Source organism: Cynocephalus volans, chromosome 5, assembly GCF_027409185.1.
Source record: "Cynocephalus volans isolate mCynVol1 chromosome 5, mCynVol1.pri, whole genome shotgun sequence".
Taxonomy (NCBI): Eukaryota; Metazoa; Chordata; class Mammalia; order Dermoptera; family Cynocephalidae; genus Cynocephalus; species Cynocephalus volans.
The window spans coordinates 13,816,817-13,844,680 of NC_084464.1; the positions used below are offsets into that span (position 1 = coordinate 13,816,817).

General features: G+C 40.0%; 1 protein-coding gene across 2 annotated transcripts; it reads left to right on the top strand.

The window, feature by feature from the left end:
• Nucleotides 1-25,590, top strand: EEF1E1 (eukaryotic translation elongation factor 1 epsilon 1). Of its 2 annotated transcripts, XM_063096935.1 has the most exons (4): nt 1-100; nt 3,713-3,913; nt 9,144-9,239; nt 24,940-25,590. In XM_063096935.1, exons 1-4 carry the CDS (start codon nt 14-16, stop codon nt 25,078-25,080), a joined length of 525 nt encoding a protein of 174 aa, XP_062953005.1. In that variant the 5' UTR covers nt 1-13; the 3' UTR covers nt 25,081-25,590. The 2 variants fall into 2 exon arrangements, with proteins under 2 accessions (XP_062953005.1, XP_062953006.1); XM_063096936.1 differs by lacking the exon at nt 9,144-9,239.
• The last annotated feature ends 2,274 nt before the right edge of the window (nt 25,591-27,864 follow it).

Sequence of the window (27,864 nt, forward strand, 5' to 3'; positions counted from 1 at the left end):
CTCGGGCCGGAAGATGGCGGCGGCCGCCGAGTTGACGCTGCTGGAGAAGTCTCTGGGGCTGAGTAAGGGGAATAAATACAGCGCTCAGGGCGACAGGCAGGTGAGAAGCACAGGCGGCGCGGAGGGGAAGAGGTGGACGGGAGCGGGGCCTGCTGAGTCCTGACAGGAGCGGCAGGCGGAGTGAGGATGCGGCGCCCCGGCTCCCCACGTGTCTGCGCCGCGGGCCGGCTGGCGCGCCGTGACCTGGGCTCCCGCGGCCCTGGCCCCTGCAGGGAGGAGGAAACTGCGCAGGTCGGGCTAGGCACGAACTTTACCTCCCGGGAGATCCGGTTCTGGGGAAACGAAACCAATTGCGGGAGGCCCCTCGAAGAGCCCTTAGGTAGACCAACCTGGAGGCCCCGCGTTTGTGGTCAGTGCCTGTATTTACCATAATTGCACCTTTCATTCAGTTGCTACGCAACGACTCGGTGAGAGCTGACAGGGGGCCGGGTAGCGCTGTGCTGGGCCCGGGGAAGGCGGCGGTGATTAAGGCGGACGCACTCCCTCCCCTCAGGAAGCTTGCTTTTTGAAAGGGTGGACAAACGTTGCAGCTGTTTAAACAACAATAGTGAAAAGTGCAGCGTTGACGTGTGGATGGTTGGAAAGCACACAGAATGGGTCTTGGCCCAATCTGGGGGATTCAGGGGAGGCTTTTCTGAGGCCTTGTGATACCAAGTTCAGTGTGTGACGGGCAGAGGATGCGGGAAGGTTACACCATATGAGATTGACTGGTGAGGTCATTTGTATTTTATTAAGATATGTTTTTTGGCATGGAGAGCGTGCATTAAGAGGAAAATGGTTGTGGGAAGACTACTTTGGATGTAATTTTTTTTTTTTTTTTTTTTTTTTTGGCCAGGTCGAGATTTTTTCCAGGTGACGTTATTTTTGTCTTTTTTCAGCTCTTCATTTGGTCCGTGTTAAAATCTTGTCTCGAAAGTAGCAGGATTGTAGTTTTTACTCATGCCTAGAAAGGTTAGGTGACTTGCCTAAGATCTGCCCTCCAATTGGTGGCAGTTTTGGCACTGGAGCCAGAGTGGCCTGCTTTTGCTTTTTCTTCTGCCCCCACGAGAGAAACACCCTCACCCGTCCAAGGCCAAGGGATGGACACGAAGACACACGAAGTACAGCGAAGCAAGACTTTAATTACGGCCTTGCAAGGTTCGGGTGTCTGACGGGCAGGCACATGTTAAAGGGCTGTAGCAAGCAATTTATTTCCTAGTGCGCAAGTCCCTGCCCCACCTCTTCATTGGTTGGGGTGCACAATCTTCCCGGATGACGTCTAAGAGTACCCCAATTTACTACCCCCTGGTAGGAAATTTCTTTGTCTGAGGGCTCAGGACAAGCCCATGAAAAAGGCCCACCCAAAACCCTGTGAAAGGAGAAACATTAGGAAATGAAGAGAACAATAAAGGGCTGTTAACTCATTACCATCTCAAGGACAACTTTATCCATTTGAAGTAAACAATTAAGGGCTAGTAACTCATTAGCGTGTCAAGGAGAACTTTATCTATTCAGGGACCCCCCCAGGAATGGGCTGAACCAGTCACACGACTTTCAGGCCGGCCTGAATTATTTCTGAAAATGAATCACTTAAATTGTAGTTTTCTTACACCCCATGCTGATTCCTTACCTTCAGCCGTTACTCCCTAGTGTGGTTTACATTTTTTAGGGAACATTACCAACATGAATCTTGCCTTCGGAGCCTATTATCCAGTATAAGGAATAATCATCAGCAGTTAATTTAAAGGACAATAGAATATTTACGGATGGAGGGAAATATCGTTGAGGAGTGTTAACTCTGACTATAAAAATGGGTGTATAAGCTTCATGAAAAAGCTGGTATATAAGGGATTGGTCTTTGAGAGATGTGTAAAACCAGTAAATTGTGGAAGATGTGTAAAACCAATATATTGAGAAAGATAGGGCATTAGTAAACCAAAATGAGGACTGATGCAATGCAAGGTGAACCCAAAATTATAATTTGAGGCCCAACTGTGAGAGCTTTAGAGTTCAGAGTGTGGTTATTAAATTTTATTTTAATTAAAACATTTTAGTGGTGGGCAGCTACAGAAAGTTTCTGTTTATGTGTATGGGGAAAAGGATGGGGGTATGTGCTAAGATTCAGCCATTTTGGGGGAAGACAGCTAACAGCAGTAAGCTAGCAATAAGGCATTCTCTGCAACATTGCCCATAATAATTATAAATTGAAAACAGTCCAGAGAGCCAGCTCTAGGAGAATGGTTCATTAAATTATGATATATCAACACTTATTCAGCCATTAAAAGTGATTACTTCAAAGACTTATGGAACCCTAAGATGAATGTGAAAATAGTATGTGTCTCATGAATGTAACTGCATAAGATTTGTATTCTTTAGTCTATACAAAGGAAAAAGAATGGACTTTTGAGCCAATAGTTCTTTATTTAAACCCCGACTCTGCCATTACAAAGTGTGTGACCTTGGTTCTTTACCTGTGAAATGCGGACACGATTACTTACCTTATTTTAGAAGATATAATGATTACATGAGAAGGTAACTAGGAATTTTTTTGAGTTAGCACGGTGGGGTTGTGGATAATTTATTTTTACTAATAATTTTTTTAGAGTTATCTCCCCCCCCCACACACACTCAGTGACCGTGAGTTATTTTATTTCTTTTTTTTTTTTTTAAAGTATAATGTACATTTAGAAAAGTGCACAAATATTAATGGTTACCACAAAGAAACACACGCAGGTAACCACCAAGCAAGGAATAGAACATAACCACCATTCCCAGAGGGTTTCATATTGTTTTCTTTCAGTGCGTTTTTTTAAAGGCAGTTTATTGGAGATCTTAGAGGTTGTGTTTTATTTGAATATGGAGGGAAAAATGAGAATTTAAGGAGCTAAATAGTGAATGGGAAGTGGAAATTACCTTTAGTTACCTGTACCTTTTAGGAGGTAGTCTTTGGATGTGTATCTGTAAAATGTTAATCTGCCTGTGTATTTCACTGAGTCCTTTTGACAGATATATGAGTATGAAAGTGTCCTGCAAAGTGTAAATCACTATAGAGGACAAGATAATGTTTTGTGGCTGAAAAAAGCAGCAGTCTTCCCAAGAAAATATTCTTTTTTCTTTAGCTTGGGTTGTTTATATTGTGTATTTGTTATTTTTGTTTGGTCAGTCTTCCCATTGGATGATACTTTCTATTTTCTTTTAAATTTTGCATAATGCTTTGTGCTTAGTTGTGCATAAAAAAGTTTAAATTAATTGGCAATTTCTTATAAACAAGTAAATCTGAACCTTTGTATTGCTGCCGTACTAGGGGAAACAAAAAGAAGTCAGGTGTATTTTAAGTATGTTCACCTAGCTAAAATAGGGCATAGGTAATCTTGATTGAAATTAATACAGTATTATTAGGATTTCCATTTTCTAATATTGTACATAGTTATAAATTATTGTAGTAACATACTGATTTTTGCAGCGTTATTACGAATTTCGTCAAGCATCTGTTATCAAATTAATTATATAACTGATATTATCCTGACTTTTATTTGAATGTAATTTAGTATCTTAGAGTAGAATCTTAGAGTATTTGAAAAAATAGTTGAGGAATTTAGCGATTACTTAGAAATTATATTCATCATGGTCTTTGTTTTTTAAATTTATCTGAAGGACTTTTTTTCTTTTTAAGATTCCTGTTCTTCAAACAAACAATGGTCCAAGTCTAACAGGATTGACTACTATAGCATCTCATCTAGTCAAGCAAGCCAACAAAGAATATTTGCTGGGGAGTACTGCAGAAGAAAAAGCAATCGTTCAGCAATGGTTAGAGTACAGGGTCACTCGAGTAGACAGACACTCCCATAAAGATGACATCCACGCTCTGTTGAAGGTATCGTGACTTCTCTTTATAGGCTGAAATGCATCGACTATTAAAAAGAAATCTCTTTTCCCTGGGATTCAAAAGTTGCAGCTATTATAGGCCTTCTTTACCTGTTTCCTTTTCCTCGGGGTAACTTGAACCTGTCATTACCTCTGCCTGGAACAGATTCTGGCTGTCTCCCAACCCTCCCCCTCCCCATCTCAGCTTAGACACCCCTGTCTCAGAGACTTCCTTGACCACATCCCTCTCAGCCAGATGAGTTTCCTTGTTCGATAAGCAATCATAGCACCCTGTGCTTTTCCTTCATAACTCTTGTCACAGTCAGTAAGTGTAGTTTGTATGACTTTTTTTTTTTTTTTTTTAACGTGATGCTTAAATATCTGTTTCCCTCACTCAGCAGTCCTGATTACCTAAGGAATAAGTACTTTCTTGGAGGCAAGAGGAAATCAGAGTCTTTGAGGGTTATGGTTCGAAAAATCTGTTCAGTTAATCTAAGAAATCCCACCTTTTCCTCCCTTGAGAATCATTGCTTTAAAATTTGTCTTTTCTTTCCAAAGGCATCAAATTAAAGAATCTGTGGGTATAAATATAAACTGGATATGGCTCCAGAGACACAAAGAATGAAAAACATTTAAAATGAAGGTTTTTTTTGTTAATTTATTTATATAAAAATAAAGCAGATTTTTAAATTTTATTTTTTAAAAGCTTAAAATTTGAAGGAACCTGAGAGATCATCCAGACTGCCACATATCATTGCAGGAATCCCTCTGTTCCTTAATTTTATTTCCATTTTTGTATAATGGCAGTATAAGTTGTACAGGAAAGTTTTTCCTTTCTCACTTTGGGGAAAATGTTTTAAACTATATTCTTGATAGATGCCATCAAGAGATCAGGTAGAAAGTACATTTCGGGCCTTGTTCCATTACAGGCCTTTCCTGATCAACCTTCATTCCTAATTCCTACGCTTATCACTCTCAGGGCCCGCCCTTGTGCCCCCTGCCGCTCTCTGCAGCATTACCAGAGGGAAGCAGGCGTGTCTCCCTTTAAGCGAATGTGGGATTTCAGGCAAATAAAAAGTGAATATAATATAACCATCTTTTATAACTTTCCAAAGGAAAGGGTAGTAGTAAACTAAGATGAACAGGATTTCAACGAATTGGGTTTATAGGTTTAAAATTTGTATTAATGGATTTGGCGTTAGACACGTAGAAGAAGAGAGGAACTCCACCAGTATTAAATGTGAGATATGTAGACATTTAATTGGGAGACTCTGACTTAAGATGTCACCATTCCTTAAATGTAATGTCTGTGGAGCTGGGTGATCTGGGCTGTCTTCCTTACTCTTCCTCAGTTTGCCTATTTGCGTCTATGTGATAAGCACCTACAGTGCACCAGATACAGTTCCTAGGGCTGGGATGTGTTAGATAGTTTCATCCTTGCAGAACTCTGACTAGTGGGAGAGACAAATGTAATAGAATGAACTGAAATGTGACTTTTGGCCATACGAGTGCTGATGAGAAAAGGGTTGTTTTCTGTTTTCCTATTTTAACAGTGTATTTATTTTAAAGGCAGTAAATATTTATGATAGAAATTTAAGAAATACAGATAAGCAAATGGAAGATATTCGAAACATCCGTCATCCTACCATCAAGAGAGAACTGTTAATAATGTTTACGTTTAGTCATCGAATATTTATTAAACTATTTTTGTGTTCTTTCCATGCCTTTTTTCTTTTCATGTATACGAGTGTGTGTGTATTGCATTTAAAAAATGGGCACCTACTGGACATGGTGACCTTTTTTTTATGATCACTGACAGTGTGTTGTGAATATATTTTCATGTGAATAAATAAGTCACTTACGATGACCTTTTGATGACCTGTTAATGTTCCATCATATAGTTGTACCACAATTTAAGTTGTGTAACCCTGTGCAGTTACTAGGTTGTTGCTAAATATTTGGACACATTCCCATTTGTTTCCTTAGGCTAAGTTTCTAAAAGGGAAGTTGCTAGGCCAAAAGCTAAACATTACTCATTTGTCTCCAGAAAAGTATATTGTAGTATAGCAGTGTATGAGAATGGCCTCATCCACAAAACTAACATAGGTACCCTTTTCTCCTTCACCACCCCAATTTCATTGCCAAAACAAGTAAATCAAAAAATGATTTCCTTTACTTTTTTTCATAACATTAATGGTATGCCATTTTTTCATAGCATTTTTTAGCCATTTTCATTATTTTAAAAAATTTACTTATATGTATTTTTTTGCTCATGTTTATACTGGGCTATATATCTTTTTTGAATTCTTAGCTCTTACAGTCTAATGAAAGGGTCAATTTCTTACTCGACAAAGTTCCGTTTCAGTGTTAAAACCACAATTCTAAGTGAAATGCCTCACAAGCAAGATAGCATGTAATTTCAAAAGTAGGCATTGCAAAACACTAGCATTTGTTGAATCCACACAGAAGTTTGTAGTTATTTATTATAATGCTTTTTCAGCTTCTCTATATTATTAAAAAGTTTAATTGGAGATAGTTGGAAGAAAAAGGAAAAATCAGGTGGAACTCTAGGGGGAAATATTTTAATAAGTTTGTCAATCAGAAAGACTTTTTTAAAAAGAAGCAATGAACATCAGGCATTAGTTCTCTTCTGTGAATATTTCGAATGTGTGAAATTCTCTCTTTTGGTAAAAATAATTTTCTTTATATCACTAGTCAAGAAAGTATTACCTTATCCTCATTTATAGAAACTACATTTTTAAGAGTCTGTAACTAAAATGTAGATAGAGATTTTATTTTTAGAAAAAATATACTGTACAAAACAGTATTAAATTATTGTTCAGATCATTCTTTAAATGCTTTTTAAAATTAAATGAAGATATATTTATTTTTATACTTTATCAAAGTTGATTATTTGAAGATATTTGAAGAGAAACTATCTCCATTCAACAGATTACCATAGAATTTAAGTGGTAGCCCCTATATATCAATACATTCTGCTCTCCCACCCAGATTTTATTTTGATTCTTCTATAGCTGACTCCTCATTTGTGTCCACATTTATGTCCTCATCCGTACCTCACCTAGGAATCTATTTTCATATACCATTTGGAAAAGTACTGTCTTTAAATGAAAATGTGGGCAAACTCAAAGAGATTAAACTCAATTCAGCAAACATTTACTGATTACTGAACCACCTGTGCCAGACACTTTAGAATGTTGCTATGGTCTGAATGTTTGTGTCCCCCAAAATTCATATGTTGAAATCCTAACCCCCAAGGTGATGGTATTAGGAGGTGGGGCCTTGGGAGGTGATTAGATCATGATCTCTTATGATAAGGATTAGCGCCTTTATAAAAGAGGCCTGAGAGAGACCCCTCACCCTTTCCACCATGTGAGGTTACGGGGAAAAGACTTCCTGAATCAGGAAGTGGACCCTCTCCAGACACGGAATCTGCCAGAGCCTTGATCTTAGATTTCCAGCCTCCAGCACTGTGAAAAGTATATTTCTGTTGTTTATGAACCTCCCAGTCTATGGTACTTTGTTATAACATCCCAGACAGATTAAGACAGATGTGATTTGAGAATCAAAACAAAATGCTTTCTGTACAGTTTAAGGAATTCTTCCAGAATAATTGCTCTTGACCACTGGACAGTGTTTTGTAACTAATCTTCAGAGGAGCCTCTGAGAATATCTAATAATAGTTCATGTAACTTATTTATAAAACCTTCCACTTAGGTTATATGAATTTTTGTCTCATTTAATTTGAATGTAATTTAATGTAAATTTCTGTTCTGCTAAAGTATATTTTAAATTTGAGAGAGGCCAAAAGTATTCATACAGTATTTTTATCTAAATATTTTCCTTTCTCAGGAAACTGATGTATTCACGCTGGTCTGTCAGATAATACTTCTAATTTAGATTAGGAACTTTTGAGACTTTTATTTTTTAACAAGTGCTTTTTAAACTTTATTCTTTTCAAAAGTGCCTATTGGCTATTTAGGGAGCTCAGTACTTACTAATATGTTATTTTGTAATGATTTAAATAAAGTGAGGTTTTTTTTGTATACACTTAATTAATATTACCTTTTAAAACTTAGTGGTTTTTGTCTGGACAACGAATGACAGAGAACTTTCTGTAGCTTTAAATGGTATTTAAAACTGGAGTCTATAAAGTATTGGGAAAACTGGATATCTACGTGCAAAAGAATGAAGTTGGACCCTTACTGTATACCATATTCAACAATTAACTCAAAATGGATCAAAGGCATAATTATAAGACCTAAAACTATGAAACTCTTAGAAGAAAATATAGTGGGAAAACTTTATGTCATTGGATTTGGCAATAATTTCTTGGATTTGACATTAAAAACACTGGCAGTAGAAGTAGAATGATGGTTGCCAGGGCCTGGAGGGAGAGAGAAATGGGGAGTTGTTTAATGGGTATGGAGTTTTAGTTTTACAAGATGAAAAAATTCCTGAGATTGGTCGCACAACAATGTAAATATCCTTAACCTTTCCTGAAGTGTATACTTAAAAATGGTTAAGATGGTAAATATTGTGTTATATGTATTATATCAGAATTTAAATTCTTAAAATATGTATAAAAAATGCAACAAACTAGTAACTTAAAATTCTCTGAAGTAGAAACTGTTGAGAGCCTTTTGTATTTTAATGGAAAAAATAAATCTAACATGAGCATGATTTGCAAAATATTCCCACAAACAAAAAACTGGAGTCTTTTGAAATGAGTATAGATGGCACTTTCTAATGTCTAATATTTTCTAATCTTTTCTTATTTTTCTAAAATAAAATAAGATTATTGTTTATCTTTTATTTTTTACAAAGAGGCGATTGGCATATTATTTGTGCTTTTTTTTTTTTTTTTTTTTTTTTTAAAGGTGACCGGTAAGGGGATCTCTACCCTTGGCTTGGTGTTGTCAGCACCACGCTCAGCCAGTGAGCCAACCGGACATCCTTATATAGGATCCGAACCCATGGCCTTGGTGTTATCAGCACCACACTCTCCTGAGTGAGCCACGGGCTGGCCCTTATTTGTGCTTTTGAACAATCTTTTATTAATGTCAAAGATTAAATTTATTAAATTAAATGTCAGTATTTTGTTTTCTAATAGCCTTCTAAATGTTTTAAGTCATATGATATGGTAGTTAGCATCAATTTTAAAAAATATTTTATACGTTTGTTTTTTTAAAAAGTTCTATTTATCTGTTTTCCTCTAGGATCTTAATTCATATCTTGAAGATAAAGTCTACCTTACAGGATATAACTTTACCTTAGCTGATATCCTATTGTACTATGGACTTCATCGATTTGTAGTGAGTATTTGAATACTTACTGGCTTTTTTCCTCTAATATTAAGAATGATTTTTAAAATTTGTCTTGAATTTAAATCAAATTTGCATTTTCAACATGTCAAGTAAAAATGAAAGGGATTCATTTTATACAAAATTATACAAGGTATCTTATGCAAAAATTCCTTCCATGTATCCATCTAACCTAGGTTCTCTTGTTCCCTAACCTGCTTGACTCTCGATCTTTGCTTCTGCTCTTCCTCAACAGCCACTTCTCTTGCCACCTTTGGACTTCATGTGGACCCCATCTTTGTACAATCCACTTCTTAATATAAATTCTACTACCCCATCTTCTGTGCAACCTCTTATCCTAGATACTTTAATCTCATACCCCCTAATCCCATCTTTATCTGTTATAATTTGATTCCTCCCCTTTTTTCAAACTTATATACTATTTTCCCCACTCACCCTAGACTTCCTTTTGCATGACTTTGACTGCATCCTTTCATTAACATCTTCAGCTCCTTTGCTCTGTTGTACAGTCACCACTCTTTCTTTATAAGTCCCTCACTCATGGCTTGTCCAAATAAGTGTCTTCCTTCCTATAACCAAGCTGAGCTCTATTGGAGAAATCACAAAGCTACAGATTGATGCCACTACAAATACGTACTGCGCAGTTTCACTTCGGCTCTAGTACTGATCAGCCCTTTCCTGCCTTCCGGGGATACGTTGACATCTTTACCCCCCTTCCTCAAGCCCCATCCCTCTCCACTACCCTTTATTTTCAGTCATTACCACAGAGTCTTCCTTCTTCCTGCAGCTGAACAATGGAGATCTCCTCATCTTCCAGCCTGCCTGGTAGCATGTCCTCATCCATCTTGTCTCCTTTTTCTTGTCTCAGAAAGGATCACCTTGCTTTTTTCCTAGGCTAATTCAGTCATCTGGCTTCTTACCTCAATTCTCTTTCCATCTCTTGTCCCATTTCTGGATCTTGTCTCAAATTTTATTTCCTTTCTATCTCATTATCTCCATTTTTCCCCTCTATCTGTCTGGTCAATCTCTTTATTTTACATTGTGACTTAAGTATGGCACTCAAGATGTTGCAGGCACTGTTCTTTATGCTGTATATATGTTGACACATTAAATCCTTGTAACAGCCTTATGGGGTAAGCGCTATTATTATCAGCCCCATTTTACAAATGAGGTAACTGAGACATAGGCCATCAAATATCTTCTTTAAGGTCACCCAAGTAATTGGCAGAATCGGGTCCAGAATCCAGGCAGTTTCACTCCAGAATTTGTGTTTTCTTATCTCTCTCTCTCTACCTAAAAACTTGTCTCAGCCCCCATCATTCCATCACCCATTCTCCCTCCCCCTGTGGAAAAAAAGAACCCGTACATTTTTCTGTGTTCTGTACCTCGTGAATCCAGTCAGTCAGGTCCTGATGTTTCCACTGCCTGGATGCCCCTCACATGCCTCTCTCCCTACGACCTCAAATGGCATTGCCCTAGTTCAAGAATTCATCATCTTCTGTCTGAGCTCCTGCCACCAGTCTTGTCTCTTACAGTCCTTCTACAGAAGATGCCATTGGAACAGTCTTTCTCATGGTCATGTCTTTTTTCTTTCTCAAAAGAGTTAAGTAGCTCCTTATTCCCTGCAGAGTAAAATTTGATAGCATGAGGGACCCTTCTGCACATGCCTCCTGCCTCCCTTGCTAGCCTCGTTCCTGTCACTTTCGTTCAGACATAACATACTCTCTGGAGTCTGCTGGACACTGGGCTCTTCCTACTCATTGTCCTTGCGTTGATGTTCTCTTTTGCTCCCTGGTCCCAGCCCTATCTTCCTTCCAAATTTATTTGTGTTTCATCAGGTGTGTCTCAGTTCCAGCACTAAGTCCTTTGTTGAAGCCCTTTTGGGCTCCTAAAGCACTTTGTAGTACTCCTTCCTCTGTTTCTATTTGTACCTCATAAGTTACCTCAGTTCTACCTTGTTTCTCTCTGTTCTATCACTCTCCTGTGAACATTTCTTTCTCTAAATTATAAGTTGCTTAGTGAGAGACACTGTCAGTTCATATCTGTAATACCACTTTTTGACAGATCTTCTGGCATGTGGATAGTCGGCCCTCCATAAACATTGAATACATTTTTTAAACATATTTCTGTATACTTTTCAAGGAGTTTAATGTATATTTTCTCATTATACCTTATAATTATGAAGGAGATAGGACTAGTGTTATTATCCTTTTTTTTTTTTTACAGAGAAGGAAACTAATGCTTAGGAAGATTGAGTAATTTATGCAAAGGAACAGAGCTCAGTTTTTTGGAGAGCCAAGACAAACTAGGTCTTCTGAGTCAAGTGTTTTAATGAGTGAGGAAGCCCTTTGTAAAATATCATAATAATGTATAATACAGTTATTTTTAGTCCCTCATTCAAGCTGTCATCCCTCAATTTAGATTTCTTTGATTTCATTAAGAATTGTTCTTCAAAGATCCCTAAGTGATTATGTTAAGTTATACATTATTATTGTAATGGCCTAGTATGATCCTTAACTTAGTATTAAACTGTCTATTACTATAAATTTAAGAGGACTTATTGAGAATCTACAACATGTGCCTACTGTATTATACTTGAGGGGGCACAAAAGAAATATAAAACTCTATTTTCAAAAAACTGTTAATCTCATTGAAGAAATAAGATTTTACATGAAAACAATTTAAAAATTAGAGAAAATGGCATCCAGTGCTAATTTCTGGTCGGAAAATTATGTGATCATTTAAGGAGGAAGATAAAGTGGGATGTAGAATAATGAAATTGTCAGAAAAATATCTGCAGAATTCAGATAGCCTTGATTATCCAAGGGAATTTTAATTGCTTTAGAAAGCTTGTGATAAGTTTGACTACAAATATTGCTTGTAAGTAGGATGACCGTATGATTCCTCAACCAAAACAACACCTTTGACTGTGAAAGGAGGCCTATTAATAATTATTCTGGAACAACAGGATTGAAGTGGGATGCGTATTCCCCATACTCATAAGGAATATGACTCAATTTTTAACAAAATAAGGAGGCTTGGGGAGGTTCATGTCATATTCTCTTTGTCCTCTCAGGGCTCTTAGCACAGAGGCTTGTGCAGATGAATGCTTATTGAGATGAGCAATATTTAACAATCTGGACCTATTTATAGTTCCTATTTTAGGTTCGATATCTTTATAGTGAAAGTGTAATCTTTAGTTATACACTTCAGTATAATTAAATCAAAGTAATTTTAGTTAAATGTGAAGAAAGTTTAATTGGAGCTGAAGTATATTGATCATACCAGCCTCTCTTTATTCTATTTTAGGTTCAATGTATTTTAGTAGCTTTTTGAATTTAGAATGATGATATGGCAAAACTTAACCTCATTTCAAAATGAAAAAAGCCTCCAAGGTCAAGAGGATTTGTTGTTAAGGTATCTAAGCATTTCTCTCCTGGTGGCAAACCTACAGTCTTTCAACTTGGAGGAGTTTGTCACTTGATTTGAAAGAGACTATGCTGCTACTAGCATGGCTACCTTACAGGGAGGTTCAAGAACAATTTATATCTGAAAACAACAGTAACAAACTTGTTGGCATTTTTAAAACACAAATGTGATGTATGTTTTGACATTATCTAACTTTCTAAGCTTAATATTAGGAGAAATATCATCTGTAATCCTGTGTGTGATGACTGCCAACAGGCTAGTGAATGTCTGTCAGGACTCACAGGATCTGGCTTCCTATAGCAGCGTACTGTCATTAAGAAGGAGAGTATCCCATCTGATTAAAAAAAGATGGTAATGAAGATTAGCTTCTATTTTGGAATGTATATCCTCTTTATATAGAGTGACTAGGATATTATGATTAGAGATATTATGCTTATCTTTTTCAAAATAGAATTGAGTGGAGTAATATGTAAATCACTCTGTTGACCAATCCTTTGATTTCATACCATGAGTCAAAACATCTCTCCCACCCTTGTCCAAGTGCAAGCAGGGTAAATCAGAGAAATAAACACCTTCTTAAGGAACAGGCCTCACAGCCTAAAACCTACACAATGACAGAATTGTTCTGTGGTATTAAATGACATCCGTGCTAAGTTGGGTAAAAATATGCACAGATGAGGAAAAAATGATTGCTAGGTATTAAATTCAAGTAGGGTAGATGTGAAGTTGAGATTAGCTACCTATTCATATTCATCAGGTTCTTGTGCTTTGTTGGCTTTAGCAGTGTATTCATTTTTACCCTCATATATTCCTTCATTTATTTATTCACATTGTTAAATATGTAATATGTAATCATCACAGTGTGTAAAACAGTCAAAGAACCCTAGAGTCATCAGATAATCCCATTGTATTTTGTTTCAATGTGAGCCCAGTATTAGTTATGACTGAGTTATTCTAATTATACGATCTGGTCTATCTCAATTCCCTTTGAAGAATATTGTGTTGTGCTTCCATTGTTAAACTGCCCATTAATGTGGCTGTTTATTGTAACACCAGTGACTCACTGCTTTCTTAAAGTGATTTCACCAGTAGATAGTAGTCCCTGTGAACAGACTGTTACTCAAGATTATTAAAATCCTTTGTAATTTTATGTGCTACTTGACTATAAGATTGTTATCAACCGAAATACATTTGTTCTGAAGTTTGGAACACCAGTGGAAGTATATGGTACTTTTAGAAGGAAAGGAAAAGTAAGAGAAACAGTTGTAAAAAAGTCCAGGAACATTGGCTATACAACTTGGTGCCAGTTGGAAAGGCAGCACACCAGCATGTTACCCTGGTCTGGAATGGGTCACTCCAGGTGTTTCTCACATGTCTTCATGGAAAATTAGTGATTTGGAATATTATCTGTTTGGCTTTAAAGTTCAAAGTAATAACAATAAAATAAAATTCAAAGTAATTATAGAGTGCCAATATAAATAAAAAGGAATGATTAGGTGTAGGAAGAGGCAAGCACCAGTATAGACACACTGGCGTGTAGACCAATAAGAAGCAGGAAACGGTAAATAGAACCATTGCATTGTGTTTCCTGTTGCAAGAAAGGAAAAAACATTAGCTGGCTAGAAAGGGACAATGGAAAACCAATGTTACAAGTGAAAGAGCCTAGGGGGTCCATCAAAACATTCTAAAAAACTGTAAATTTGTTGAGGGGAAAAATCTGTTGTTTTGTTCATTTGTTTACAGTACGTTTCTACAGAGAATGTCTACCAAAAAAGTAGCAGAGGTAACAAATCGAGGTCAGTCATAATTTTCTCAGACTCACAGGGACAAGTTCCAAAATTTTAACTGTAAAAGGAGGTTAGAATGGTAACCTAATCCTTTGGGAAGAGCTCTGTGTGTCTCTGGCAAAATTTTCTGGGGGAAAATGAATAAATTTACCTTCTCTAAAATAGATCATCTAAAAACATTGTCAGATAGATCATTTAGTTAAAAATTGTTGGAATAAATTAGAAATGCTAGAAGCTTTAGAAGTTCTTGGGATAAAAATTCTTTTGTACTGTGGGTCTGTTCGTAATCTTATACTAGATACTCCAAATGTGAAATTTTTAAGTTGGAGAATATTTATTTTGCTGTGTGTTGTATGTTGTTATTACTCTTGTTTTAAGTAATAGGCCTGGTAGCAACATATGCTAGTCCTCTGGTGTAGCAAATGCTGTTCTGAAATATAAATATACATTGTCATTTTTACCTGGTTCAAAATCTGGGTAAACAACTTGAACGTAGATCAAAAAATCATTACTACTTTATAAAGAAAGTGAGCCAAAACACCGGGTACCAATCAAGCTTTATTAAAGAAAAAAAAATCTGCCAGGCTGCACTCAAAATGGAGAGTAGCCGGGACTGTCCTCCATATGGAAGGTAGCACCAGGTGTGGGGGTGAGAGAGCTTATATAGGGTGCCAAGGGCTGGCTGATACAATCAAGGAGGGGCATTATGCTAATGCGGAAGCTATGCCACCAGGGTGGAAAACTGTGCCCTTGCGGAAGCAAAAGAGTTTCTGTTTCTCAGAAATCATGAGGTTTCTCATAAAGGGAAGCGGGAGGGGTTGGGGCCTATTTGTGCGCTTGGCCTTGCCTAAAATGGCACTGGTTATGTTCAGAACCTACCATTCCCACTTTTTAAGTATAAGGAGAAGGGAAAAGGGGCGAAGGTCTCATTCTCCTGAAGGTACTTCCTGCTGGAGATGGGCGAAGATATGGATAAAATAAAAGATATATGTTGGTGGGTAAAACAATTAAGTGGCGGGGTATTGGTTTCGTGCGGGAAGGTTGTATTCTTCCAGGGAAGGGTTGCTGATTCTGAGGGGCTGATATCCTCTTCGCGGAAACAATTTGGCGACCTTTTGGTTGGTGAAAGCCTGTGTACATTCCTGCAAGAAGTTAGAGAAACACCAAAAGAGACAGGGACCAAAGGGTAGGATGAGTCCCAGCACAGTTAGGGGTCCTGATAGGGGCATATGCCAGGGCCCAAGGGTTCAGTGACTGGGTCCACCCCCAAGGTATGTTTGTTTGTAACCCTTTGCATTGGTGATCAATACTTGCCTTTAAATGGTTTAAGTTGTTTTGGATCGTAAGGAGGTCAAGGGCCCGATGGTTCTGTAAAGCAACTATCGTGAGTGAGGTGACCTGTTGCTGGAGGAAGGAGATGCTATCTATACTTAGTTCTTCTGAGAGTTTTTGGTAGAATTGAGAGGCAGTAGCAAAGCCCGCTGGTGCCAGTCCCAGTTGCAGGAAGGATCCCTGCCCCAGTTAAAAAAGATACAATTAGTGCCCTATGGGAGTGGGGACACTTCCTGGGGGGGGGCAAAGTTAGTCCCAGTCCCATCACCATCCCTCCATCTGTCTAGATGGTGATGTCATGACTAGCCAAATGAATATGCAGGAAATCGCATCAGGGGCAGGCAACAGGATAACATAGTTTTACAAAGGAAATATATTCTGGTTTTAGGGCATGGGTGAGGAGGGGGAAATAGGTGAGTTACAGTAGCATTTGGTGGTGTTAGTAAGGCAGAGTGTGGGCAGGCCCCGCACGACACTGACAGTCCCCACTGAGGTGAGATTAGAGGAAAGTGAAGAGACGTTTGTGGAAATGATGTGGGCTGCATCGACAGGGAGGGGGGTGACCCCAAAAAGTTTCTTGTGAAGTGGGAGACAGATGAGTCACTCAGGGACCAGTCTGATTCGCTGAGGACTGCATCATCCCTGTGGACCAGGAACCTCCATGTTCCAGGTAAGGGGGAGCATTGAGATAGGAGGAAAAACACAGGAAAGATGTGAAGGGTTAGGGAGCCAAAAGAATTTAAAGGGTACATTGCCACGATGAAATTGCTAAGAAGCATTCTACTGATAGGAGGTAAAGGAGTGCCGGGAGAAATCGTCCTATAATGTTATACTCCTTTGGGGCAGCACTGGCCAATCCTGTAGCAAGTGCTAGAACAGATAGTATAATGGAGGTTAGGGACATGGGGTGGCATATACTTATCATGTCCCATGATGGTGAACCCGTCGGGACCAGTCTTGGAGTAGCTATTGTGCGAAGGACATGAAGCAGGCCTGCAAGAGTGAGAGGATAATAGCCGGGGGAAAGATCATCCTTCTGGGATTGGGGGAAGAGTGGAGGTCCTGGAGATTTTCAGCTTTGTGGGTCCTAAAATGGATGAAGTGTAAGGAGGTGTTGGGTTGGGGGTTGAGCAGAGGGACCCCTCTGGCTTGGTATTAACAGATTCTTTGGGTAAAGTCTCAGGTGCTAGTTTTACCAAGGGTAAGTGATACCAAAGGGCCTTTCCTAGTACTTTTACTGTCATGGGGGTGGTGAGAAGTACTGTATAAGACCCTTCCCAACATAGTGAGAGGGGCTTTGGGATTTGGGTCTTAATATACACTTGCTGTCCCACGCTCAGTTTAAAGTCTGAGGGGGTGGTGGAGAAAGGATGAGGTAATAGAAGGTTGACCTGTTCCCTAAGAAGATCCCTAATGAGTGAAAGAGTAGGGAGATACTGGCCTAAAGGCAATGAGCTGGAAGGGAGAGGTGTGAGAGTGAAGGGTCTACCATACATAAGTTCGAAGGGGCTGAGGCCTGTGGGCTTGCGGGGAAATGTGTGGAAAGAGATTGAGAAAAAGGTCTGAAACCTCCATGCAATTGTGTCCTAAGGGTCATGAGTGTTTTGGGATGAGAGTGGCTGGATTTAAGGGAGGACAAGGTTTAAAGGAGAACTGGGAACTTTCAATGAAAGTCAGGTGAATAAATTGTAGGGGGGAAGGGGAGAGAATTGACTTGGCCTTATGGCTGAGAAGGTCTTGACTGTTTGTTGTCCAAAAGTTAGTTTAGAGCTTTCTTGTGGTAAAGGGCGGCTGCCACCAAGGCCCATAAACAGGGAGCCCATCCCCGGGCTGTGCTGTCTAGTTGTTTAGAGAGGTATGCAAGCAGGGAGAAAATATCTCCTGCTTCTTGTCCCCAAACCCCGACTGCCAATCCTTGGGTTTCAGTGATGTATAGGATAAAAGGATGAGACAGGTTTGGGAGGGATAGACCTGGGGCTGCAAGGAGAACGGCTTTTAATCACTGGAAGGGAGAATGAATGGGCTTTGTGGGATTTAATGGAATGGTAGGATCCCCTTTGGCTGCCTCATAAAGTGGTTAGCACGCCAAAGTTAGGAATCCATAGGTGAAGATACCCTGCAAGCCCCAAGAAAGAAAGGATTTCACCCTTTGTGGTAGGAGTAGGGAGTTCAGAAATTAAACTCTTGCAATCCACCATTATTTCTCTGGTGTTGCGGGGGTGGGGGGATGGGGTGAGGTGGACTCCCAAATAGGTAACTGAGGAGGAAGAAATTTGGGCCTTGCTGGGGGACACTCAGTATCCCCTGGAGGCCAGGAAATTAAGGAGAGCAGCAGTGTGGGCCTGTGAATCCTCATAGGAGGGGCTACAAAGGAGGAGGTCATCCACATATTGTATTAAAGTGCTAGAGGTTAGGGGAAGTTCAGATAAGCCTTGAACTAAGGCCTGGCCAAAGAAACGGGGGCTATCCCGAAATCCCTGGGGCAAAACTGTCCAAGTAAGTTGTTGGGAACGGAGTGTGTCAGGATCAGTCCTGTACTAAACAATATGAGCCGTTAAGCTTTATAACCAGAGGGATGGGTGTATTAAAAGGCGAGTGGGTAGGCCATAAGAGATGCTAAGAAAGGAGTTTGTGTATCATGGGTTTTAAGCCTACTAGGTGTTTGTTAGCAATGGGGTATTGTGGGACATTAGGGAACAAAGAAGGGTTCTGCAATTTAACAAGGATAGGGGAATGGTGCGTAGCAATGAAGGGAGAAGAAGTGTCCCATACTATGGGATTAACCTTATTCGAGGGGTAGGGGAAGGTGGAAGCCTCAGGGGCCAGGTCTGGGGGCGGCCTGTAACAGGAGTATTGTAGCTGGAGTTAAAGTGTTTAGGGTAAGAGTAGCTTTGAATTTGAAAAGAATGTCCCATCCCAGTAAGGGGGCTGGGCATTGAGGCATTATTAAAAATTTGTGTGTGAATTGGGTGTGATGTAAGGTGCAGAAAAGGGGTTGAGTGGTCTGTGGGCAGTATTCTGATTCCATGACCCCTACTATTGTGATAGAGGATGGGGTTGTTGGTCCTGCATATTCAGGAAGGTTAGAGTAAGTGGCCCCTGTATCAATGACAAAAGAGATCGGCTTACCTGCTACAAGGCGAGTTACCCTGGGCTCATGTGTAGTGATCTCTGTGGGGGCCTCAGGCCCTGGCCATCGTCAGTCCTCCTCCTGGGCGAAGCCAAGCAGCTCTGGTAGGGATGGCTGTGAAGCCAAAGGCTGTGGGTTGGGGACTGAGCCATTCCCTCTCTGGCGAGTGGAATGGTCAGACCCCCCAGTCACCTGGCTGTTTGTAGTGAGGACAGGGCCTGGGAGGGAGCCTGGAGTTACTACAGGCCCGTACCCAGTGTCCTGGTTGACTGCATTTGAAGCAGTTCCTGGGTGGCTTGCCCCTAGAGGCAGCTGGCTTTAGAGTATGTAAAACTTGGATGGCATTAGCCAGGAGCTGGTATTTGGCCTGATCTCTTTTGTAACAGTCTTTTTTCTCCTCCTCCTTCCTATTGTTAAAAACCTTGAAAGCTGCATCGAGGAGGTCTTGTTGGGTCATATTTGGACCATCCTGAAGTGTTTTTTAGTTTTTTTTTAATGTCAGGGGCTGATTGGGTAATGAAGTGAGAGTGTAAGAGGGCCATGCCTGCTGGGGTATTTGGATCTATATGTGTGTATTTACGTAAAACCTCAGAGAGGCGGGTTAGGAATTTGCTAGGATTTTCAGTGGATCTTTGTGTGATTTCTCTAAGCTTGTCATAATTGCCTGACTTGTGAGTAGCCTTTTGGAGGCCATAAATCAAGTGTGTGATCATGTTATGCCAAAGATCCCGGTCCCCTTGGCCAGCCTGGTAGTCCCAACTTGGGTCTGTGCGAGGAATGGCAAGGACTCCCACAGGCTGCCTGTTATTTTGAGCATGTACCTTGCCTGCCTGTTGTTGGGCCATTACCCAGACCTGCTCTCTGTCTTCAGGGGATAGATATGTGTCTGGGTCGGACTGTAAGGATCCCAGTCATTTTTTCAATTTGGGAAAGGTCTGAAAGATTAAAAGGGACATGGACTTGGACAATTCCCTCCATCCCAGCCACTTCACAGAGGGGGATATAAAGGAGCCGGAGCTGAGGAGGGGTTGTCACCTGACGAAGTGGGAGAAAGAGTGGGGTTAGGTGGTTGAGGATGAGCATCTCAAGACCAGGTGTGAGGAAGAGAGGGAAAAGGTGGAGGGGCTGGTGAAGGATCTGGAGTGTAAGGAGGTGGTCGGGAAGCAGAGTGGTAAAATGGATTAAAAGATTGACCCAAGTCCAAAAGGAGAGGTCAGACATGAGCTAGGAGAATTTGAGACATAGGACAGTTTTGACAGAGAGAAAGATTGTAGTTGGAGATAGAAAAAAGGCTTGAACATAAGGAATCTCTCCGACTTGCCGTTTCAGTGACAAAAGTTGTCTAGGAGAGTATCTAAATCAAGAGTGCCATCTTCTGGACACTGGGATCCATTGTCTAGTTTGTACTTAGGCCAATCCTGATTTCAGTAGAAAATGAAGCATTGGGGTTTTAATGTCTCCCTGGAGGCTGAGAGATTATAGACAGCCCAGAGGCATAGTATGTGGAGGAAATTGGACAGGAGACAGCCCAGAGGCGTAGAGTGTGGAGGTTTGGGTTGTGAGGATCCCATTTAGAGGGTGAGAAAGGAAATGGGCAGTCCTAGTAGAAGAAGAGTGCCAACAAAGAGCGTTTTCTTTGCTGTGCACCTTCTTTTCAAGAGAAAAGCCACCGACCAGCTAGAGGAGCGTCCTCCAATAGCTGGGGGGCATGAGAGGGGTTCCCTTGGCCAGGTGCCTGGGCTTCATAGCAGGTAGACGGTAGTCATAGACAGTAGTCCAGGGAACCCATAGAAGTAGGACTGACTCACTGCTTCACCCTGAATTGAGGCCAATGTTGAATGCATTGGCCTGAAATGGCAAAAGGAGAGCGTCCTGGAGGTACCTGGTTCTGCCGGTCTGGGAAGGGTGGCCGAGGGCCAATCAACGCAGGTGGAGATTGTCCAAGAATGTTTGGCCAGAACTCTTCCTGGGTTTCGGGACCAAAACGAAAGAAAGTGAGCTGAAATGGAAGGTACTGATCAAGCTTTATTAAAGGAAAAAAATCTGCGGGGCTGCGCTCAAAATGGAGAGCAGCCGGGGCTGCCCTCAAAATGGAGGACAGTACCAGGTATGGGAGTGAGAGAGCTTATATAGGGCACCAAGGGCTGGCTGATACAATCAAGGAGGGGTATTATGCTAATGTGGAAGCTATGAGATCAGGGTGGAGAACTGCACCCTTGCGGAAGCAAAAGGGTTTCTGTTTCTCAGAAATCATGAGGTTTCTCATAAAGGGAATGGGGGGTTAGGGCCATTTTGTTCTTGGCCTTGCCTAAAATGGCACCGGTTATGTTCATACCTATCACTTTATTGTTTGGAAATGCTTTACTCTGTATTTTAGTTCATTCTGAAAAATAATGTCCCACAAAATGGCTGAGTGAAGACATTTTAAAATAGAGAGCTCTGAAAAGACTTAAAATTGTAAGAAAGAGGTCAGATGTGAATCATCTGTATTTCAGCTGACATGAAATCAAGTTGGAATAAAACTTATTGTTACTTGTTTTTTTATTTTATTTTATTTATTGAATCAAAATTGATAATACGTATTTTGGAGGTTCAACATTGAGATATGTTGATTAAATCAATATTACTAGCATATATATTGTTACCAATTGTAATTATTCTTTGTGCCCCTTGTCCAATCTCTCCCCATCCCTCTCTCCCTGCCCCCCCAATTACCCTAGATTTCTTCTCTCCTTCTAAAAGAATAATGGTTACTCTGTTAATTTGTTGACTAGATGATCTGTCCAATGCTGAAAGGTGTGATCAGGTCTCCCAATATTATCATAGAGCAGATGCTGCTTCTGTCACTCTGAATTGGGCTTTGTGAAGAGAGATGTCCTCTTCTTTTCTTTATCTCTCACTGGGCAGGCCCTGAGCCACTGGCACGGAGTGCCTGATTGTGGTAGGGCAGTCTGGTCCCCTTCTCCATGTTGTGTCCCCGGGTGGGCCCCGAGGTGCTGGCACGGTGTGCCTGGTTGTGGTAGGGCGGTCTGTTCCCCTTCTCCATGCCTTGGGTCCCCAGGTGGGCCCTGAGACACTGGCGTGGTGTGCCTGGTTGTAGGAGGGGGGCCGGTCCCCAGATCCATACCTCAGGCCACTGGGTGGGCCCAGAGGCACTGGCATGGTGTGTCTGGTTGTGGGAGGGGGGTCTGGTCCTTGGCTCCATGCCTCCGGTTCCCTGGCTGGCCCCAAGGTGCTGGTGGTGTGCCTGGGCTGGAACTAATTTTTTGTCCTTTGCTTACTTCTAAAATGGGGGAACTTCCTGTGGGAACCAGTACTTGAGCTGTGTGGTTGAGCTAAATTGCTGCTTTGCTGCTGTTTCCCTAGGGAAGGCTTTCTGTGCAGCTCAGGGTTTAATGGTTGATCTTATAGGTACTTTTGGCTTTCCAGAGACTGGGTGGATCTGTGTTGTAGGAACTCTGCGCCTGAGTTTTTTCATCAAACTGCACCCCATGCAATTCTGCATTCCCGACCAGTCTCCTCTGAGTGGTCCTGTGCTGATTAGGGGGCAGATGGGTTGTCCTTGCTGTGCCCCAGTGTTCTCCAAGTGGGCCCGTCTTCCCCACCGCCCATGCTCCAAACACTTCCCATAGGACGGGCCCTTGTGATGACTCACCGGCCTCTGAATGGCTCCCTTTTTTCAGTTGTTCTGGCTCCTCGCTCCTGCGTGGGTCCACAGGAACCCTATTAGTGGTTTTGTTGTCCTGGGGGCCACCAAGGCCCTCTTCTCCCCTGCAGCCTCCAAGTACCTCCATCTGAAGGGCATAGCTGCAGCTTCTGCCAGCTCCTGCTCTATACGCTGATCAGCTCCAGTCTTAAAACAGCCGCAGCACAAAAAGCTCAGAGCAGTTTTTTCTTTCTCTCATCATGGTTTCTCCCACCTTCATGAACTCGATAGGTCTCTCCTCCTCTTCCCCTGAGCTCCAGGGGCCCCAGCTTGGCTGATGTTACATTTTTATTGTTGTAAATTGATTTGTGGGAGAGAGTGATGCTGGGAACCATCTATTCCGCCATCTTGACTGGAACCCAAACTTATTGTTACTTCTGTTTGCTCTAACCATCAGCAAAAATGTCTGCTGAAGTTGATTTTGAATTTCTTTTATTCATTCATTGATTCCTTTATTCATTTTTGGTAAGAAAATTCACCTCCATTTCCTGTTAGATTTGCAGCTGTGTTTACTAGTGATTGAGCTTTTACATTTTCTTTTGAAGTCATTGGTGAAGTTTACATATGATAAAGATTTGGAAAAGAACAAAAAGGTCTTTTACAAAGTTTTTAAAAATTTTGATTTGTGGACTGATACTCATTTTATTCCACAAATAATTGTTTAAGTACCTCATAAAAATGCACCAGACAGGTGCTTTTATTTAGAACCTAACAGGAATAATATAATTCTTTACATATGAAACCATGAATTCTCTTTTAATGAAAATTAAATTTTGCATAAAAAGGATATTCTTGGCCAGTTTTCTTGACTAAGGTGTTAATTTTTTATGCCACGGATTGACTATATGGTAGGTGAGTGTTATAGTAACCTCTTTCTGATGAGTAAGCACAACCTTTACCCCCTTAGCAAGATGAATATATTTTTATAATTTGAAATAGTAGCTTGCGTGTAGGACTTCAGTGTGTATCACTAAAACCTGAAACTTAATTTTTTATGTCACAGAAACAGACTCACTGCTAACCATTTAAACTGAGGCAACAAGTATGAGTTTAATTAAACATTTATTGAGAAAATATTGTCTACCTTTTAATTTTATTGTTAATGTTATTTTGTATTCTGTAATAATTATTGCCACATATTAGAGTGATTTATCCTTCACTTTTGTTGGTCAGGTAACTTAGCAGAATATTTGCCTGCAGGCTCAAGTATATGCTAAATTCTGAAAAGCTACAGGATGTCCATCTCGCTAAAAGTGCCTCCAAACAAGCAGATGGATTTGGACCACTTGTGTGGGTGACTGAGTTTTTTAGTATGCATAAACATTTCCTGACAGTTCTATTGCAGAACTTGCAATGTCTGTTAGTAAGTGTTGAATTAACAACAGGAAAAGGAACTACACTACCCAAACATGGGATCATGGCTGTGGGTTACTGCTGTCCTGGCTTTCTTATTACCTGATAACTCATAATTCCAAAATTTGTCTTAGAGAAAAGTCTTTGAGTCACTGACTTTGGGATTCGAGCCCAGTGAAATGATAGGCACCTACAGTTTTTATTGCATCTCTCTAACCAAATCTCTGGATATTCTTATAGCTTGGTAGTAAATTATGTGAACTGCTATATCCACTAAAAGGTATAGTTCAGCTTTATTGCAAAGAGAATTTAGAAGTTCTGTTGTTCTCATGTATTTACTCAGCCTCCTCTATCTGAGTTATGTGCCACTAGAAATAGCTCTTCTTTTTGGTATTAAGCAATAACCACTTAAAATTAAATGGGTTATTGTCTTCGTGAATAGGGTTTTTCCTCAGAGCTGAGTAGAAAGGCTGCCATGGTCCTACATATATGTACACCAGTCATTTATATGTACAGCTGAATTTTGCATAGTGTTTCCTTAAGTATATTACATGCCAATAAGCTTTTCCTTTTATTAGGTTTGCTAACAGATATCGGAGAAAGAACCATACCTTAGTCGTTTGGAAGCTATTCTCTTCCTTTTCAATCAAGTAAAACACATATTTTTTGGGCTTCCAAATCCTGGGTTAATGAAAATTTTGCATTTGTGGATAACTTGATATTTTCCTAGGAAAGCACATCTGGTTTTGAACTAAACTTGAAAGAATTAAACAAATGAACAGCTTTACCAAGTGGCTTAAACTTTTACTCCCATCTAAGTATGTTGGCTTTTGTAAACTGTTGGGGGGTTATTTTTGTTTTGTTTTTTTCGATTTCTATCTCCTACTTAAGTGATATTAATAGCTGTGCTTATGTAATATCTGTGTTGTGTGTGTGTTTTTAATCTCTGTTTAGGTTGACCTGACAGTTCAAGAAAAGGAGAAATATCTTAATGTGTCTCGCTGGTTTTGTCACATTCAGCATTATCCAGGCATCAGGCAACATCTGTCTAGTGTTGTCTTCATCAAGAACAGACTATATACTAATTCCCACTAGAAGCATTCCATGCCGTACAGAAGAGTGAATAAAAATGTTGTAAATGGAAAGCGTATTCTGGATCACAGGACTAACGTAAATTGATATGCGGTCACTCTTTATTTGTTGAAATTGATAGAATTTTTGAAGTGTAAAATTGTGTCTGAATGTTTTAGTTGTTCTTTAGTTGAAGTCGTGCAGTTTTTCCCTAAAAATTCAACTGCTATCAAAACAAGCTGAGGTCAAGTTATAAGTTACTATGTTTTTATAGATGAAATTTATTTTAATAAAAGTTGCACATCAGTGGCTTAATCTTAAAAAAAAAAATAGGTAGTCCTTTCAGTGGTTGACATATTTGGCTATTTATTAACCTCTCTTTCATATTTTAAAATTCATTTTCCCCTTATGGATATTGATGGTAGTTTGTTTATTAAGAACTATGATAAATTGTGCCAAGGATACAGAAAGGGAACACAGATGGATTTGTTTTCAAATATTTATGTGAGCTAGTAAATGTGGTTGACAAAATCATTTTTGTTTGTTTCTTTCTTTCCTATAGTCAGTATTCACTGGGGTGGAACTAACTACTGAACTGCCCTAGAGGGAACTGGAATAAGATACATTCCTCTTGAGTTAATGATTCTTTTTTGTTGCTGAGCTTATTGAATTATGCAATGGGTAAAAAGAGATGGGAAATTTTCACTACCCCACTAATTTTGGACTTATGATTACTAGAGTTTTCTAAATTGAAAGCCAACTCTCATAGAAATGCTGCTACTGAAACACTGTGTGGAGAACCCAGAGACCCTTTATTAACAAATCTATATTTGGTAACTCTTACTAGCTGAATAAGTAATCAGTTATTAAGAGCTAAAGAGCTTATCTTTCCAAATAATAAAAAGAGTCTTTGGGTGCTTTACTGTTTAATGCTATTTAGTGTTTTGATACCAATGCTGAGTCTACTCAGTGTACAATTCACAGTTCAGATGGAAAGAGCAGGTACTTAGGAAATATACAGCACTTCAGTTGGGTACTGTTTTTATCATTTTCTAGCCATATTACCTTAAGTAAAGCAGTTAACTGTATTTTCTTAAATCAGTAAAAATAAAAATAAGCATGTAAAAATAAAGATAATTCTTTAAGTTGGGATTAAAGGAGACAATATGTGTGGGAAAAGCCTGACATATAGCCCATGGCTATTGGTAAAGGTTAGTTTCTTTTCTCTTTTCCAGGCAGTTCAGGATTTTTGTTTGCATGTTTATAAGGAAATAGGGGTTTTAAGAGCCCCCCAATTTTGCCCTTCATGTTACTGAGTCGAGATTTAATAAGCCAAGTGTGAAAATCTCATATTTATATTATTGTAGTATAATACTATAATAGATTAAGACAATTTGTATGGGATTGGATGTCACAATTCATTTCCCTCGGGAGCATTTTTAATTTTATAAAATGGCCCTTAAATGAGAAACTGTGAATTTGTACTCACATTGTCAGAGACTAGAGGGCTTCAGTTAATCTTGAGAGTTGTTGTGTATTTCATAGAGACAGGCCCAGTCTATGTACCTTTCATACAAACCCCTCCCCCAACTGGCTCTGCTGTTAACATCCCATAGTATGTCTCACTGCTGCAAATCGCTCCTAACACTTCTCTCTTCACCCCCTGGACAGCAGGAGGAGTGACCCAGGACAGGTAGGGTCAACAAGAGATGGGCTCCCCAGCCTTCCCATCCCAACTATTTTACTCTTTTCCTTCATTTTAGGTCAGCTGTGAGGGAAGGGGAGGACAGAGAGGGAGACCATCTCTTTGCTCAGTGTCCCCTCTTGCTACTTCTACCTTGTGAGTCTTAACCCTCTGAATCCTTACACCTGCTAGTCAGTTCTTCATTGACGTGCACAACATTGATTTAACAGATCTTACCTGGTACCATTATGTGCCAGGACATCCTGCCACTAACTTAGATCTTAGAGGATGAGGGATGGCAGAAAGATAAAGATCTGGCTGCTGTAGCTAAGGGTCAGGTAATGTTGTCAGTATCCAGATTGAAACAATTCATTTCCTCATAGTATTGCTACTGTGCTTCATGGGTCATTTCTGTCAGGTACTTGTCCTACTGCAATGCCCTTTCCTTGTCACTTGATAACCTCTTCAGTATTCAACTTTGTCGCATCCTTCTGGAAGTCAAGTCTATTCCAACCAACCAGTCTCCCCCAACCCCTGGTTCTGGCACTGACATCATTGTACTGTTTTTGGCTCTCCGTCTCTGCCACCAAACTGTTAATTCCTTGAGAGCAGAGACTTGTCTTTTCCCCATGCTTATCCAGCCCTCAAAACAATGACTGGCACACCACAGTAGGTGTTCAATATGTGTTTGTTGAAAGAATGTACTGTTCTTCTGAGTTCATTTTGAGCTAACCAAGAAAAGTCTAAGTGTAAATTAAATTAGGTACAGCTATATATAGCAGAAAGACCAAATAACATCAAAGTGAATTGTTTTTCTCTTATGTCAAAGAAGTTCTGAGATAGTCCACGTTTGGTATGAAGCATACAGCTCCTCTCCCTGCTTCTTCATAACTAAGCAGGTGGTTTTCATTCTTATGTTCAACTTACGGTTCAATATTGGTGTCAGAGCTCCAGACACAAAGTCTGATTAAGACCCAAAGGCCGAGGGGGGTAAGGCAAAAGGCTCCACTCCCAACTGAGTCCATCCACTTGAAGGAACTTTCCTGGAATCCCTATTCAACTGCATCTATTTATATCTCTTTGACCACCCTAGCTGGGAGGAGGCCAGAAATGTAGTCCTTTAG